Source organism: Exophiala bonariae (genome assembly GCF_035927105.1).
Source record: "Exophiala bonariae strain CCFEE 5792 chromosome Unknown scaffold_1, whole genome shotgun sequence".
NCBI lineage: Eukaryota > Fungi > Ascomycota > Eurotiomycetes > Chaetothyriales > Herpotrichiellaceae > Exophiala > Exophiala bonariae.
The window spans coordinates 1,234,064-1,250,286 of record NW_027042476.1 but is presented as its reverse complement, the minus strand read 5'-3'; the positions used below and the strand labels follow the sequence as shown (position 1 = coordinate 1,250,286).

Genomic DNA, 16,223 nt, shown 5'->3' with positions numbered 1-16,223 from the left:
CGACTGCGGCTCGTGGTCACTTGCCATTTCTCAAAGACTACTCTCGTCCACCGAGACTCTCGAGTCTTGACCAATGAAGACTATCAAGGACGAAACTAGGCCTAAAATGGGTAAAATTGCCATAGAATTGGACCAGCTCGGCGATGAGGAAAGCAACCACGAAAGTTCCACGAGTGAGAGTCCTTATTCCAGAACCCTTATCTTATCGTTACTCAATCCATGAACCACATCGAATACCGAGTGAGTGCGGAACGCATCCATTCATGTTCAGGCAATTGCCATGCTGTAGCTTCCGTCCGATAAAAGCAAAGCATTACCTATTTCGATCGTGAGGAGGCTCACACCTATTTAATCTTGTAGGTCCCAGCTTGACTCCCGTTCGTCTCTCCTAATATCAGACACGCCATCACTCGTACCTATATCCTCTGGAATCTCTTGATACTGTCTCGTCGTCATCATCATGGTTCTTGAACGGGTGAAGCAATTGGCCCAACAGGTGTCCAACACCGTCTCCCCTCCTCACCCACTCGATCCTCTATCCGCCCTAGAGATTGAATCAGCTGTCTCTCTTCTTCGAGCTCAGCATGGCAAGCTATATTATAATGCCGTCACTCTTTTGGAGCCCCCAAAGGAGCAAATGGTGAAGTGGCTGGCAGATCCCGAGCACACTCAGACGCCTCATCGTATTGCTGATATCGTGGTCATTTCCACCGACGGTAAGGTCTTCGATGGTCACGTCGACTTGAACGAGCAGAAAGTCATCTCCTGGGCTGCCACTCCCAATGTCCAGCCCTTGATCACCATGGAGGATCTCCAGATCGTGGAGCATATTGTTCGCACAGATCCCGGAGTCATCGAGCAATGCGCTCTGATTGGTATTCCTCGTGAGGACATGCACAAGGTCTACTGCGATCCTTGGACCATTGGGTACGATGAGAGATTTGGCACCTCAGTCCGATTACAGCAAGCATTGATGTATTACCGCCCGCATGTCGATGATTCTCAATACTCCTATGCTTTAGATTTCTGCCCTATCTACGACTCGAATCTTCAGAAAATCATTCACATCGATGTGCCTAAAGTCCGCCGCCCAGTCAACCAGGCACCTCCCAACAACTACGACGTCAAATCAATCGAAGCCCAGGGCGGCTTCAGAACGGATCTGAAGCCCATCAACATCACTCAACCTGAAGGCGTCAGCTTTTCACTGAAAGGCCGTACAATCGAGTGGCAGAATTGGTCAATCCACATCGGCTTCAACTACAGAGAAGGAATTGTCCTAAACAACATCAGCTACTTTGACAAAAACGAGAACAAACTCCGCCCGATCTTCTACAGACTCTCTCTCGCGGAAATGGTAGTCCCATACGGCAACCCCGAGCATCCTCATCAAAGAAAGCACGCCTTCGATCTTGGCGAGTACGGCGGTGGCTACATGACTAACTCACTCAGTCTGGGATGCGACTGCAAAGGAAGTATCCATTACATGGACTTCGATTTCGTCAACAGAGCCGGTGCAGCCAGCACGATTAAGAACGCCGTGTGCATCCACGAGGAGGACAACGGCATCCTGTTCAAGCACACCGACTTCCGTGACGATTCAGTCATCGTGACCCGCGCCCGCAAGCTCATCATTTCCCACATCTTCACCGCCGCTAATTACGAATACTGCGTCTACTGGATCTTCCACCAGGATGGGACCATCCAGCTCGAGATCAAATTGACCGGCATCCTAAACACTTATCCGATGAACCCCGGCGAGGACACCAAGGGCTGGGGCACCGAGGTCTATCCCGGCGTCAACGCACACAACCACCAGCACCTGTTTTGTCTGCGCATCGACCCAAGCGTCGACGGCCAGAAAAACACCGTCTTCCAGGTCGACGCGGAGCGAGGACCCGGTGAGGTCGGCTCAGAGGAGAACTTCTATGGTAATGCCTTCTACGCGAAGAAGACAAAGTATACGACAGCAACCCAGGCCAAGGCCAACTACGAGGGAAGCACCTCTCGGACATGGGATATCTCCAACGAGAACAAGATCCACCCGTACAGTAAGAAACCTTCGACATACAAGCTCGTGAGCCGCGAGGTTCCAGACCTTCTACCCAAGGAAGGCTCTCTGGTGTGGAAGCGTGCCGGATTCGCCAGACACGCCGTGCACGTCACCAAATGTAAGTCCCATCCCCACCTCTATCTCTCCCACCTACAAGCAAAGCAGCAGCAATACTAACAGCACCTTCTTCCCATCTCAACAGACGACGACTCCCAAATCCACCCGGCAGGTCGTCACGTCCCGCAAACCTCGGGCGAGCCCTCGGCAGGCCTCCCAGCGTGGATCGCGGCGAACCCATCGGCGAACATCGCGAACGAGGACATCGTGCTCTGGCACACGTTCGGATTGACGCATTTCCCGGCCCCCGAGGACTTCCCCGTCATGCCCGCCGAGCCCATGACGGTGCTGCTGCGGCCGCGCAACTTCTTCCTGCGCAATCCCGCCCTCGACGTCCCGCCCAGCTACGCCCGCACCCCAAGCCAGGTCGCCGCCGGCAAGAGTGGCTGTAATTCTTGTGTCGATAAGACGAGTGTGCAGGTCTGATTTTCCTTTTTAAGATACTTGCAGGAGCACGTCGTCATTTTCTCTTTTGCGCGGGTTTGTAGTCGGCCATTTCTGTTGGTGATGTGGTCATGCGAACGCGGGAAAAGTATGGGCTCGCGCGTAGGCACGCATATTGATGGGCACATATAGGTATGTGTATGTATGTAACGAAATGAATGAAGTTTTTCACTTTTTCATTATATATAGTCTTTTCCAGAGAGTCTAGTGATACCATGTGAGATCGATGTGACGCACCAGAAATGGTGAATATGTGATGGGCGCCTTTATCAACCGAAACAATGCCTTCATTTCAGACGTATTGCATGGACTCGTGAGCTAGTCTCGGTGCCATGTGCCGAGCAGTCCATGGAGATGAAGTGCAGACGATGCTGATTCAGACATATATCAGGCCTCCACTCAGCATCATATCCATCATGACCACGTCTCCTGCTTGTATCTGTCCTCCTTCTCCAGCCGGGCAAGATAACCCTCTGCATCATGCTGGCTTTGAATTGGCTCGTCTCTTAATTCACCCTCACCATCGTCAAGGCCACCATTGTGCCCTGATCCCGAGTCTTTTGCCATTCGTTTCGTCCCTTCGGCAACTAGTGCATCAACGAGTGCCTGGCGAACGGCCTTGGGCATCTGGCCGGACGCCCCGCAGACAATCACGGTGGCAGCTTGCTCCCGCAGGAACGTCCATATGAGCTCTGAGCGCTCGCGAATCCGATCCTGTACGTAAACCTTGGATTTTTGATCACGGGAGAACGCCGGTATCACTTCGAGACTGGAGCGCTCGGCGGACGACGTTGCGTCTGTCGTATGGTTTTGAGCAGTGATTGCGCTCCACTCCTCACTAAAGAAATAATCGGCTGTCTGGTTCCGACAACCGAATATGAGAGACGTATCTCCTAGGATATGACCACGGGCGATTTTCTCATGAACCAGCGCTCGAAGCGGTGCGATACCCGTTCCAGCTCCGATTAAAATATGGCTCTTACCTAGTAGGTCATCCGATTTGGCGAAACGGCCTTCTGTCTTGAGAGACACTTCAAGTTTTGTCCCGACCGGGAGCTGTGCAAGGTATTTCGTGCACACGCCTTCGCGAATTCGCTTAATGACTGTTCTGTACTTTACAATGGCGATGAGGAGCTCGAATTTTGTCTGCCCACTTGCGGTCCATTTCAAATCTCCACCGCTTGCGATGCTGAATTGGCGAGGTCTCAGGGTCGGGAAGATATTCGGCGCTTCCTGCCACGGGATTTGCACGGTATCGAATTCTTGGAGAATCTCGATTATGCTTCGTCTCGGTCGAGTGGCATAATCGTAGTACTCGTCCAGATATTGCGGGTCGGTGAATTCCAGCAGTCGCTCTTTGTGCATACTGTCTGAGGTATAATTTGCAATAGCACCGAAGAATGATCGGCGAGGGATGGCATTGATATCCAAGTATTCCGTGAGCAGGATTCTGAGTGTCAGATTTTGGTGGGAGAACATTGGATCTGCAGATAGAAAATTCAGGGGTCGGCCTGAATGCGACCTAGTTGAAACAAAATGGATAGGAACATCGGCCGCAGGTCCCCAGGCCATGCGTTCGATCAGGAGTGCAACATCCACGGGGAGATTTCGAGGGGAAATAGACAAAGCATCCCCCGGCAAATAATCAACCTGTTCCGATGTACATAATGTCATGAATCGTACATCTTGCCAATGGTCTGCTGGTGTCACTCGATCGTTAACCTCCAGTGTAGCTGTGAATGTATCCGTAACTCTAGATGTAGTAGAGGATACACCACCTAGTGAGCCATTCTGAGTTAGCTGGGCTTTCGAAAAACCCGACGTACTCTCTGATAATCGCCACTTGCTGGGTAGGAGAACGTCGTTTGGAATGAGAACTTGACCTGGGGACAAGGGAAACCTGTTCAAGACTACATCTCGAAATTGGGGCAGCCATGCCAGGAAAGCACCATCCGTACTGTCGTCGCCCTGTTCATCGGCCTCACACGACTCAATGATCGATGTCGCTCCCAGTTGCCGTAGCCTTTTGTCCAACTTCCTCGCAGCCCAATTGAACTTGGGATACGAACTGTCACCAAGACCAACGACGGCGTAATTCGTTTCAGCAAGAGTCGACGGCGATAATTTCTTCCGGAGAAGACTCTTCCAGAATTTGCGAGCATTGTCTGGGAAATCGCCCTGGCCGGTGGTTGCAACCACAAAGACTGTAAGACAACTAGGGTAGAGGCTCAGGTGGCCGAGAGATACGTTGTCGAGCCCAGTGACATCTGTTTGGAAGTGTAATCGTTCAAGGCATCGACCGATTTCCTCAGCAATGTCTTGTGAAGTTCCGGTTTCGGTACCAAACAGTATAAGAGCGGATCTATCATCCTGGCTTTGTCCGTTGTCTGTAGTCATGTTGTCGTCTTTGAAACCTACACATAATGTCATACGAGCGCTAGTACATTATGTCACCCAGTCTTTCACTGGGGGCAGACTGTTAATCATTGATACGAGTCGGAGAGTCTGGTGGAAGTCAAGATTTTTGCTCTTCTTTATCAGAACGTAATGTTCCACCGTAGAGAGCCTATCAACTCCTACTAGTACGAACGAAATCTGATATGACAGGATTTGCCAGTCTGTTTTGGTAAATTGAGGTTTGGGATATGGAAGGAATATTCCTCATGCTTTCAGGCTCATTCTCAGCCTCAGCTCCATCATTTCTCCAACGCTGTTGCATAGATTTTCAACCTGTAAGTATCATGTTCTTCGGTGCCAAGAATGCGTCTGAGTTGAACCATCTTCCTCATATGTGCAGAGACATATGGTTTTGTCCTCGACATCAAACAGATCCTGGTCTGGAATTTCCCAAGTCCGCTCACACGTTGACCCGAAAGGCTGATTCGGAACGACACATGATGCCGTCAGTTCGCCTAGGTGCGAACAAAAGCCAATGGCATATTGAAGACGAGTGCGGTACTTTCCACGTGAAGGTGCCGTCATAATCAAGTCCGAATATTGTAAGACCAGGGGTTCAACCTCAATAAGTTCCTCCGTCATCATCGCCACCACCACCGAAGTCATCATCGTCATTTTCGCCCGTATCGAAATACTGCTCAGCATTGTAATCATCTCCACCGCCATCGTCCGACTCCTCGAATTCAGAATCCATAGGCTCGTCTTCTCCATCTCTCTCTTCGTCCAAGTCGTCATTGTCTCTTCCTTCGTCATCGGGGTAATCGTCTTCGGCATCCAGTCCACTCTTTTCTCGTGCTTTCTTCGTAGTTGGGTCGTCTCGTCGTTCTTTTGCGGCCTTGGTTGAGTTTCGTGGTCTGCGAGAGCCACTCAATAGAGGATCCGATGCGTCTGTATCGTTTCCATCTTCGTTGTCTGATCCTGCCGGGTTTCGGCCATCATCGTCATCCTCCGGCAGGGCCTCTCTTCTGCGCTTCAAGTTCTTCCGTGGTGCATCAAGGAGCGCTGCATTCTCGACGGTTGCCCAAAGTGGGTCTTTGCGTTGTGGATCTAGAGTCGACCAGAGTTCTTGTGGGAAGGTGTGGAGGACTAGACAGTGCAAATGTCAGTGTTTGGTTCAACAATATCATGAGCGTTGCCCAGCGTCATCGGAGTGGACGTACGATGTTGTCTCGTACTAAGATCAGGGACAGTCTGCTTCTTCCTCTGATACTTTGCAGTGTACTTTTCCTGGTCATTGAAGGGATCAAATCCAGCCCGCTTGTGCACTTTTCCTTTGTCATCGGTCAAATTGCTCGACTGAAGCACAGAATAGTAGGGTCCCTTATGAACAGCATCACGAAAACTCAGGTAACTCTTGACACCAGCAAGTTCATTTGTACTGATCGGTCGTGGGACATTGAAGGTACGTTTCGGAAATCGGGGTGTGGGTTTCTTTTTCTCGGTGGGGGTGGCTTGTCCGCTTGGAACTTCTTGAACATCCTCCCAAGAAAGATCAGGACCTCTCTTACCACCTCCGCGACCACCTCGCCTGGACATGTTCTTTTTTGGTTTGGTGAAGGGAGATCGAGGCATCGTGGAAAACACTGCTTGACTGGTGGTGCAGGAAAGTTGGACCGGCAGAATTAATCCCAGGCGGTGGGGATGATCGACATGTCTCACCGCTTTCGGACTCTGGGCTGAACCGGCGGGCACCCGCGGGCACTCGTCACTTCCGGGTCCCGGACTATTGTTTTTAGCACGCCCCTTTCCAGGGATCCCTCTGCATGGTCCAACGTCAGTTGCTGGCTGCCTACATGTTTGATCAAGAGAAATCAACCATGACATATCAATCCGCTAAATCTGAGACACACGCTTTTTCCAGTGATAACTTGTAAGTGGTTTCTCTCGCCGTTATTCTAAGCTAGAAACAACATCAATAGTTCTACAATGGACCTGAAAACATTCAAGACCAATATCTCTGCAAACACCTCCGCTGTACCATTATTTATCTAAGCATCCGTGCGATGCTTTTCACCAACAGAAGAGTAAAATGACCAAGGCATTTTCTATCAAATCTGGTTGGCCCAGCCTGTATATTCCTTAAGCTCATATCCCCCCTTCAAGTATCCTCGCCATAAACTCCCAGCTTTGGCCCGAGGGTCACTCCGCATGGTCTCGTGGATCCAATAATGGTGAGGATGTTTGTCGTCGCATGTGATCGTCTGCCACTAGTGATACCCTGATGATGGGTACCCCGGGCGATAAGGGAGGGGAGAAGGCGAACGATCCGACAGGTTCTTGTACTGCGTATTGCCACCATTATTGGTCAGAGGCATTTGTCCCTCCAAATTGTCCAACATGTAAGCATTTGGCGGTCGAATCAAGGTAGGAAACCACCATAGTAGAATCGAAACCACGACAAGCATGAGAAAGGCGTCAAAGAGGTACATTGGCCATTCATGAGTGAGCAGGTAGCCATCCTCCCCAGAAGCGTATTCGATAACACGGAACAAGTTTCGAAGCAAGATGAGCAAGCTCACCACGTAGAGGACATGAATCATGGTGAGCCACTGCATCTCCGGGCGTTTTGCAGTCGCCGTTGGTTGCCTGGTCAGACGCTTCTTGAAGACAAAGGTTACGATCAGGAATATTGCGAACATGATGCACTGCAAAACGAGACCGGCCAAAATGATAATCTTGCCCAGATCCGACTTCTTCTTATCACCCTTGGAACTGGCCAGCATGCCACCTCCCAGACATTGAATCAGGAAGCATGAGACATCACCAATGACGAAGATCTTGGTCAACCACGTGGATCGAATTGGGGACAAAGCTTCGCCGTGCACTGCTCTGATCGTCCTTCCCAGGATCATGTAGACGGTGGCTGAGAAAATCGACGGCGCCAGGAGAATTAGAAGGTATTGTATGATGAAAGGGCCTAGAGTACACGGGTCATTGTGTCCGTTTACCCGTACACCAAAGCCGCCGATTTCGACTATGGAGGAAACAGTCAGTATTTATCAAGGCATAGAGGTAAAGGCACTCACAGCCGGCCCCAACAATCATTGTTATCATGAACCACTGCTTCGATCGGATTGTTCGAAAGATATGGCCACAAGCCAGGATGAGAAATAATACAGCAAATACACCCGCCGCTACAGGGGACGGGTCTAGACCATAGATGTTGAAGTCCCCATTGGCGCATTTTAAGAGTCCATCAGCATGATCACCGCTGGTCGAATTACCACTCATAGTTGCAAAAGTCGCAATGAGCACAGTAACTCCCAAAGTAATGAGTGGACTCAACACAGAAAGGTGCAAGATGACCAGAAACACTGTAGAGAGGAATGAACTTGGTTTGTCAAGGGAACAAATCTGTAGAATGAATGACTGGTTGGATGGTTATATGGATCGACACTGTAGATATCCAGGATCCCGCCAAGGGGTACTTTATATATTAAAGTTAAAGCATGAGCCTATTCTCCAGCCCTAGATACGTGGAAAGAGCACGGGTATCCATCCTCGTCCCGGCGTGTATGTTTCAAACCAGGGATGATGAAAAGGTCCACCGGGTCTGGCGACTCGCCATGGCCCATAGTACGTCTGTGGCAGTGCAGAGAAAGGGAGGTTGAGTGGACATGATAGATAAAAGATAACTGGTCGCGCTATCTCGGACCCGAGCATTGCTCACTCGCGGGTTCGTGAAATACTCCCAAACGGTACGAGTAGTAAGCAAATTTAGGTGGTACCGAAAGGAAGGGTGGAGTGGAAAAGAAGCGAAGTTGGACAAGGCGGTGCACGAGGCAGAGAACAGGGGGATATGAAAAGGCTTGGCCAAAATACACCAATCAACACCCCCAAGGCTAGCAAAAGACGTAGCAGGCGTTGCGATGGACCTGTTCCGGAACCAAACGCCTACTCCGTATGTTTAGAGGAGCATTCTCGAAGCTTGGTTGGACATACTTGTAAGTTGTTAGATGTGTGTGATCCACAATCGGCGGATCCAGGTAGGTACGCGTATCCGTACTCGTTATTCGTTCTGCAGCTTGCTAGAGCTGGTGTACATGGACATTTCAACAGATTAGCATTTCACCGCTAGGCCCTATCTCAGGGGCAACGACCCTGCGACCGAAACCTGCTGCCTAATTTGCCGGACACACAATTCAAAACTTGCTCCCAAGTATAGGAGTGGCTTTATGGCCTCCCACAGTCATCTACATTAACCAAACGATTTTCGCACTTCAAGCTAATTAAAAATTGTAGAAGACTTGTAGTATAAATTTAGTACTGACAGGTGCTGGCGACTGAACACAGTCGGTGTTAAATCTGCAGCACAAGGCTGACTCCGGATCCTGGAACAGGGAGTTAGCGGTTGACAAGTGTTCCACGCGAGAAAGCCACACAGTAGTCTGCTGTCGGCTTCCTTGGTTCCGTTGTGCACAGTATTATTTCACAACCCTTCAAAGTTCCAAAAGCAGCATCGTTACCAGCTATTGGAGGCCAGTCATATGGCGCATACTGTGAGAATTGCTTCATGGTCCATCACTTATAAGAAAGGAACATGGCCATTGCATCCATCTCTGCCATCTAGGGCCAACTTGTGCATTGATTGCGCGAATGAGCGCCATGCCCTTATCTCCTACTGCCCAGCAGTCTGCATAAAAACCCATCAATGCACCAAAATATGCAACGACAATGAGAGCTTCTGGCATACGCCGACTCAACAAGTCTAGGTATTTTTCGCTGAGCTGAATGGGCCACGCTGCAAGCCATTTGGTCGTCGAGTGTTTTCGATAAGGGGTCTCGGATATGGCAAAGGCCCAGTGAAGCCGTTCGATGGCCTGTGTATACGCCTCGCGTGCTTCAGCACTCAAGTCGGAATTTTGCGCGATCATCAGCAAGTCAATACAGGGTTGTGGGATATCATAGGGCTTGGCCGGATGTTTAACTAGAAAAAGCGGTTTGAGTTCGGATTGCTTGAGCTGCTGTTCCCACCCCGTTATGCTCAGTCCCTTGACCCTACCTAGAAGCCCAAGGGTTTCAATGACTTGGTCTAAGTACTGACTGGACCCAGAGTCTTGCATTCTGCTAGGGTCGCAGAGCATATGCAGTCCCAGAGCCGAGGTGAACAATAGTACTGGCCCGCAATTGGATTCGTCGACGGTACTCTGGGCTGTAAACATACTCAGTGCTTCGGTCTGAAGTTCGGTTGACTTCCTGAGGTACCAAGCAGCATTGGCAGGACGAAGATATGCGAGATGCAAGGCCGCAAAAGCTAGAAGTTCGTACATCAAAGGGGGGAAAGTAAGTGCCATACGGACAACCACTACTTGCCAGATATCGTGAAGTGGATCGTCATGTCCTGAAGAAAAAGTCTTGTACGTTTCTGTACAGTACTGTAGGAGAAACTCAAGGTGCTGCATATTCAAGGCAGGCTCAGGGTTGTCGGCAAGAAGAGCAGAGGAACATGCTGAAGTCTCTTCCTGGGCTGTGTCTTGTCCCGATTTCGCCGGCGTGGATGTCTCCGAAGGCCCGGAATCAACAACAGCCAATTTAGCCAATCCCGGCGTTGGTATCGAACGCGGAGAGCTGGTGTGAGATGAGAAGGCACAAACTAGGTTTGCTGTTTTACAATTCACACATGTCGGATGATTCTCATCGCACTAGACCACCAGATGTTAGCGACTTTGGTCGCTCCTGTGTACAGCAAAAGAACGAATCGGGGCTCTGTAGAAATGTTGGGTCGCGAACCTTGATATGACGGCGTTTACATTCCGAACAACCGCGTCGAGATTTTTTGTGTGGCCGTCGTGGCATGAAGTGATGTTGAAGAGAAGGGACGTGGTAGAAGCTGGCCAGACAACAACAGTAATCCGGAGTCGTTATTCAAAATCGATTACATTATCCTGGGTTCAGCTAAGGACTCTGAATCTTGATATCGGCTCTGGGGCGTTTGTTTTGTATCAAGTGAGGTTCTCGTTATTCATTATTGCTGTTCGAGTATGATTGCTGCCTGAGGGACCTTGTCGCTCAGCCTCCGTGACTTAGCTGTTTCCTGCAGGGGCCGGGGACAAGAAGGACGGGGAGCCTAACTAGTTACTTCGTAACTACCTAGTACCCACAGGTAAGTACTTAGGTATTCTGCCTCCACCCGGCCGCCGATAACTAATACCGGCTAACTTGCCGTTTTGACCAACTGGCTGCTTTACACTCATCAATCACCTCTTTGCGCTCCCTCTCTACTCTATACTGGCATCTTAGATGTCTCGCGTGCCTACCCAACACGTGTGAGATTTGAGCAATGTTCATGCTGGAGGCGTAACTGAGCAATCAAGCCATGGCTAACACAGTACTCTATCATCGTTCGTCGAGCAGCAACGCGTTGTTTCCATACTGGAAGGCCAGGGGAGGTGTATGTGCTTCGCTCCTTCCTTGAAGTTGACGGTGTCATCACATCAGTCGAAACAGGATGTTGCTGTTGTTGAGCACCATCGCTCCTTCCCTTACTCCATGACACTCTCGGCACTTGCCAGTGCAAGGTTTGGTTCTAGTGAGTCAGTGCTCCAACTTGAAAGTCGTCATCGTACCATCATTTCACTTTGCTTCATCATTTCTCTTCTACTTGTTTCATCATCATCACTTGCTTCCACGACCGTCAAAAGTCTCTTTGCCCGAAAATACCAAACAGCAACGCGTCTGCAATCACCCCCAGTCTCTCCTTCAGACTCAATACAGACGCATCATGTACTGCTTTCTCTCTGTACCCATCCTTGCGCTGGCAGCTCTTGCTAATGCTCTCGCCATCTCCACCAACCCCGAACCCATCGTTCGAGTCGACGTCACCTTTCCCTGTGACTGCATTGATCATTGGTTCAAACACGATCTAAAGTGGATTCGAGCATCGTCCAAAGACGGATGTATGGCTCTGGAGACCAATGCAACTCTCATCTGGGCCCTCAATGAACTTCCAAAACCAGAATATGTCTCCAGGAACTATCAGACTCTAGCCTGCAGCCTGTTGATGCAAGAATGCTCCTGGAATTACAGCCCACTCGACCCAGTTGTTCGCCTTCTCAAAACAACTGTCGACAATGCTACCGAAGCACATGCTGGCGCCCAACCTGCCAAACAGCCATCTCAAGTCATTCCGCGAGATGCAGAAGATGTTCGACAGTTCTGTGAATTTCTGCCAGAGCCTTAGATATCCCCTATAGCAGCAAAGCGGTTCGGTGGAGATTACAAGCCAACGTGGACACACAAACGAGGATGTTTGGACAATGGACAGTTTCTTCCCACTGCTGGTTTATGCGGCGAAAGAAAGCCCATCGACGTCTTACAACATTTCTGAGCTTGAGAAAATTATCTCCTTACTACCGTCATCGCTGGTCGTGGTCAAGTGAGACAGAGTGTGGCATTGAAGTACTCGAAAAGGTGACACCGGGAGTGCATTGTCCAAGTAGGAAATGAAAGCCGATGGATGTCGTCGAAACTCCTAGAGCAGTATCTTTACCTGGGTATCTGTAAATATCAACATGAGCCAGCCCGGTGGCAGCCCGGTGGCAGCAAAACAGATCTCCTCCCAAATCATAATCTACTCGTAATCATTTCGTACATCCACCGTCTGATTCTTCGAGCCCCAACTACGTACCGGTTCCTGCCAAGATTTTGTGGCAGATTTGCTTTGCGTCAGTGTGCGGCGCGTGGGGGGATCTGGAGATCACGACTTTTCTCCATATTTTTCATTTGTTGTGTTGACTCATATCAAGTACTTGACCTATTAATCTCAGACTCCTTGCAAGGGGCGAAGAATTAAAAACTCAACTTCTAGAGGGATATCAGTCTTCATTGACAGACAAACTGACGTCATCGAGAGACCATCTACAGTCAACAGAATTCCATTCTCATAGGTAACTAAACATGCCGGATCGATCAGAAGTCGCCTATTATGGCGCCGGACCAGCTCCTTTGCCGACACCAGTCATTGAAGCCAGTGCCAGAGCATTCGTCAACTTTGAAAACACTGGCCTCTCCCTGGCTGAAATCTCACATCGCTCCCCGACAGCAAATAAAGTCCTGGCCGACGCCAAGGAAGCACTGACCTCGCTCTATGACATTCCTACAGATGAATATGATATCTTCTTCATGCAAGCTGGAGGCACCGGAGAGTTCAGTGCTGCCCTGCAAAATCTGGTCGGTGCTTGGATTGAGAAGCGCCGAAGAAGAGCGGTGGCCGAGCTCGGCGAAGGTAAAGACGCAGAGGTAGTGGAACGCGTGAAGAAGGAGATTGAATCTGACCTCAAGGTGGATTATCTGGTCACAGGGTCTTGGTCCCTCAAAGCGAGCCAAGAAGCCTCCAGGTTGATTGGGTCCAAGTTCGTCAATGTGGCTGTCGATGCGAGGAAGAGCAACAATGGCAAATTTGGGGTCATCCCTCCAGAGCAGGAATGGAAATTGTCACCCCATAGTGCTCTGACCTATTTCTGTGACAATGAAACAGTGGACGGTGTCGAGTTCCCAGAATTTCCCGAGTCATTGGGCGGTGACGATGAAAGAATTGTGGTCGCCGACATGTCGAGCAATTTCGTCAGTCGCAAAATTGATGTCCGCAAGTTTGGCGTCATCTTCGTGAGTACTCCAGCCTTTCCAATAACCTGACACACAATTAAACTTGCATATAGGGTGGTGCTCAGAAGAACCTGGGGATCGCTGGTATCACTGTGGTGATTATCCGCAAATCCCTGCTCACCCTTGTCCCTCCACCAACATTCCTACATCAACTCTCCTCAGTTCTACCAACTTCCGGAGCACTTCCACCAATCATGTTCTCATTCTCAACCATCGCTTCCAACAACAGTCTCTACAACACGCTGCCTATCTTCAATCTCTACGTCGCTACACTAGTCCTCCAGAGCCTTGCCTCCACATTCGGCTCGCAAAGAGTGTCTGGACAGGAGGAGATAGCAGACAAGAAGGCCAAACTTCTTTATGACACCCTGGACGAATACCCAGACACCTACCATGTCGTCCCTGACAAGAGCGTCCGAAGCCGAATGAACATCTGCTTCCGCATCATTTCCGGCAAATCTGACACCGGAGTCTCGCCCGATGAAGCAAAGGAGAAATCCTTTTTGTCGGGTGCAGAGAAACGAGGCCTGTTGGGTCTCAAAGGCCATCGCTCCGTCGGAGGCATCCGAGCAAGCAACTACAATGCCGTTCCATTGGAAAATGCACAGAAACTGGCTCAATGGTTGACAGAGTTTGCCAAGTCGTGAGTGGTTTACCCGACACTAAATGAGGCCACATTTTGGACGCAAAATTCTACTTCAAGGGAGGTATTTTGTTGGGTGATATCACGTGTTTCAACTACCGTGATGGATGAGAGTGAGCTTGCCAATGGATAAAGAAGAATAAACAAGGGCAACGGCATATACACGAATCAAGAGAAACACCAGAGGCTCCCAGTATATGCTACGACACTAACCCTCGACAGATGAAATTAAGAAGAAAATTCCACCCCTCATGAAGGCATCTTCCCCCCTTCCTCTCTATTCCACATATCTCTCTCGTTCACGATTTTAATCATTTGCTCTATGTTGGAATAGCACATTTCGTCTCCCAAGCAGTCCACGCCGCGTGTCCTGGGTTCAACCCGTACCACCACCACCGTTACCATCCCCACCCAGATACGTCCAAACCGCCAAAGCATGTGTCCTGACCACCCTCAGAAACTCGTCCACACTGACTCTCTCATCGACGGCCGCGGCCATGGTCTCCGGCCCCACACCGTAGACATAAGCCGGGACGCCATGATAGCGCCAGAACTTTGCGTCTGTGGCGCCCAACGACGGGATCGCGAGAGGTTTCCTGCCCGTGACCCTCTCGGCGGCGTTAGCCAGTGCCGTCACCATCTCATGCGTCGGTGAGCAATGAGACGCGGGATTCGACGCCGCTTCTTGCACGGCGTAGCTGGCCGAAGCCGGGAACTCGGCGCGCAGCAAGGCGTCGATGCTCTCGAGCACGACCTCCTTGGTCAAGCCGATGGGCAGGCGTATGTCGGCCTCGAAAACGCAGCGATCAGGAATCATATTGACCTTGACGCCGCCGCGGATCGTGCCGATGTTCACCGTCGGCGTCGTGACACTCTCGGACGCGCCCCTCCCCATGATCTCGTCAATCACCCTCCTCACATCCTTTCGTTCCAAATGCCTCCTGACGTCCTCGTCCCACTCGGGCACAATCGCCTGCACTGTCTCGACCAGCCGCCCGATCAAGCGCGCCGCAATGCGCACCGCCCCTTCACTGCGATGCGTGTACGCACCATGGACGCCCAGCGCCGCGACGGTGAACGTGATACGCAGCGTCCCCTTCTCCCCGAACCGAATACTCTGCAGTCCGCCCGGCTCGGCATTGACCATGACGTCGCCCTTCCATCTTCCGCCGCCAGCGCCACCATCCCGCTCGAGGAGAAACCGACTGCCGAACTTCCCGCCCGTCTCCTCGTCGCTGACCACCGTGAGCGCGACGCTGCTGCCCTGCCGCGTCAGCCGCGCCCGATGCCGGAACAGGTGCGCGAACGCAATCACCGACGCCGCCGCCCCAGCCTTCATGTCCACGGCGCCGCGCCCGTGGACGTACGTGCCGTCGAAGTGGCCAGACCACGGCCCGCCGTGCTTCCACTGCGCGTCTTGCGTCGCGTCGACCGGGAACACGTCCAGGTGTCCGTTGAGGATGATGCGCTGCGGCGGCGGCGCGGGTTCAGAGGACGACGACGACGACGTCCCTCCCACCGCGAAGTCGGCCACGAAATTCGGCTTCTCCGGCCCGTCTGGCGCGATCACTTCTGTCTCGATGCCGTGGTCCCATAGATACGAGCGCAGGACCTCGGCCGCCGCGGCGGTGTTGCCGGGGGGATTGGGCGACGGCGCTTGGATGAGTTTCTGGAGCAGCGTGATGTGAGACTCGGCGTCGGCGCTGAGCTCCTCGAGGAACTGGGCCGTGTTCATTGTTTGTTGTTGGGGGTGATATCGTTCGTGGTGGATTCTTGATGTTGATTGAGATCTTTGGGGTGTTGTGTCGTATTGATATGAAGGTGTTTGATACGTCGATGGCCAGGGGGTGGGATGGGCGGGGAAGTCGTTGCACAATCGTGCAGAACCGTTTCATCACTGCTCAT

At 51.2% G+C, this 16,223-nt stretch overlaps 8 protein-coding genes across 8 annotated transcripts; 3 read left to right on the top strand and 5 right to left on the bottom strand.

The window, feature by feature from the left end:
• Positions 1 to 460: 460 nt before the first annotated feature.
• CAO1 (Copper amine oxidase) lies at positions 461 to 2,596 on the top strand (the record flags this gene model as incomplete). The annotated part of the gene is made up of 2 exons (XM_064844071.1): positions 461 to 2,171; positions 2,256 to 2,596. The coding sequence occupies 2 exons, from the start codon at positions 461 to 463 to the stop codon at positions 2,594 to 2,596; spliced, it is 2,052 nt and encodes a 683-aa protein (XP_064711931.1).
• A 432-nt stretch (positions 2,597 to 3,028) lies between these two features.
• LTR84_000440 (uncharacterized protein) lies at positions 3,029 to 5,011 on the bottom strand (the record flags this gene model as incomplete). The annotated part of the gene is made up of 1 exon (XM_064844070.1): positions 3,029 to 5,011. The coding sequence occupies one exon, from the start codon at positions 5,009 to 5,011 to the stop codon at positions 3,029 to 3,031; it is 1,983 nt and encodes a 660-aa protein (XP_064711930.1).
• Positions 5,012 to 5,633: 622 nt separating this feature from the next.
• Positions 5,634 to 6,607, bottom strand: LTR84_000439 (uncharacterized protein; the record flags this gene model as incomplete). Its single annotated transcript, XM_064844069.1, has 2 exons — positions 5,634 to 6,157; positions 6,232 to 6,607. The coding sequence occupies 2 exons, from the start codon at positions 6,605 to 6,607 to the stop codon at positions 5,634 to 5,636; spliced, it is 900 nt and encodes a 299-aa protein (XP_064711929.1).
• A 671-nt stretch (positions 6,608 to 7,278) lies between these two features.
• Positions 7,279 to 8,302, bottom strand: LTR84_000438 (uncharacterized protein; the record flags this gene model as incomplete). The annotated part of the gene is made up of 2 exons (XM_064844068.1): positions 7,279 to 8,045; positions 8,098 to 8,302. The coding sequence occupies 2 exons, from the start codon at positions 8,300 to 8,302 to the stop codon at positions 7,279 to 7,281; spliced, it is 972 nt and encodes a 323-aa protein (XP_064711928.1).
• A 1,280-nt stretch (positions 8,303 to 9,582) lies between these two features.
• Positions 9,583 to 10,365, bottom strand: LTR84_000437 (uncharacterized protein; the record flags this gene model as incomplete). The annotated part of the gene is made up of 1 exon (XM_064844067.1): positions 9,583 to 10,365. The coding sequence occupies one exon, from the start codon at positions 10,363 to 10,365 to the stop codon at positions 9,583 to 9,585; it is 783 nt and encodes a 260-aa protein (XP_064711927.1).
• A 1,427-nt stretch (positions 10,366 to 11,792) lies between these two features.
• Positions 11,793 to 12,251, top strand: LTR84_000436 (uncharacterized protein; the record flags this gene model as incomplete). The annotated part of the gene is made up of 1 exon (XM_064844066.1): positions 11,793 to 12,251. One exon carries the CDS (start codon positions 11,793 to 11,795, stop codon positions 12,249 to 12,251), a length of 459 nt encoding a protein of 152 aa, XP_064711926.1.
• Positions 12,252 to 12,967: 716 nt separating this feature from the next.
• Positions 12,968 to 14,322, top strand: LTR84_000435 (uncharacterized protein; the record flags this gene model as incomplete). The annotated part of the gene is made up of 2 exons (XM_064844065.1): positions 12,968 to 13,675; positions 13,729 to 14,322. The coding sequence occupies 2 exons, from the start codon at positions 12,968 to 12,970 to the stop codon at positions 14,320 to 14,322; spliced, it is 1,302 nt and encodes a 433-aa protein (XP_064711925.1).
• Positions 14,323 to 14,694: 372 nt separating this feature from the next.
• On the bottom strand, positions 14,695 to 16,053 carry LTR84_000434 (uncharacterized protein; the record flags this gene model as incomplete). Its single annotated transcript, XM_064844064.1, has 1 exon — positions 14,695 to 16,053. The coding sequence occupies one exon, from the start codon at positions 16,051 to 16,053 to the stop codon at positions 14,695 to 14,697; it is 1,359 nt and encodes a 452-aa protein (XP_064711924.1).
• Positions 16,054 to 16,223: the final 170 nt, after the last annotated feature.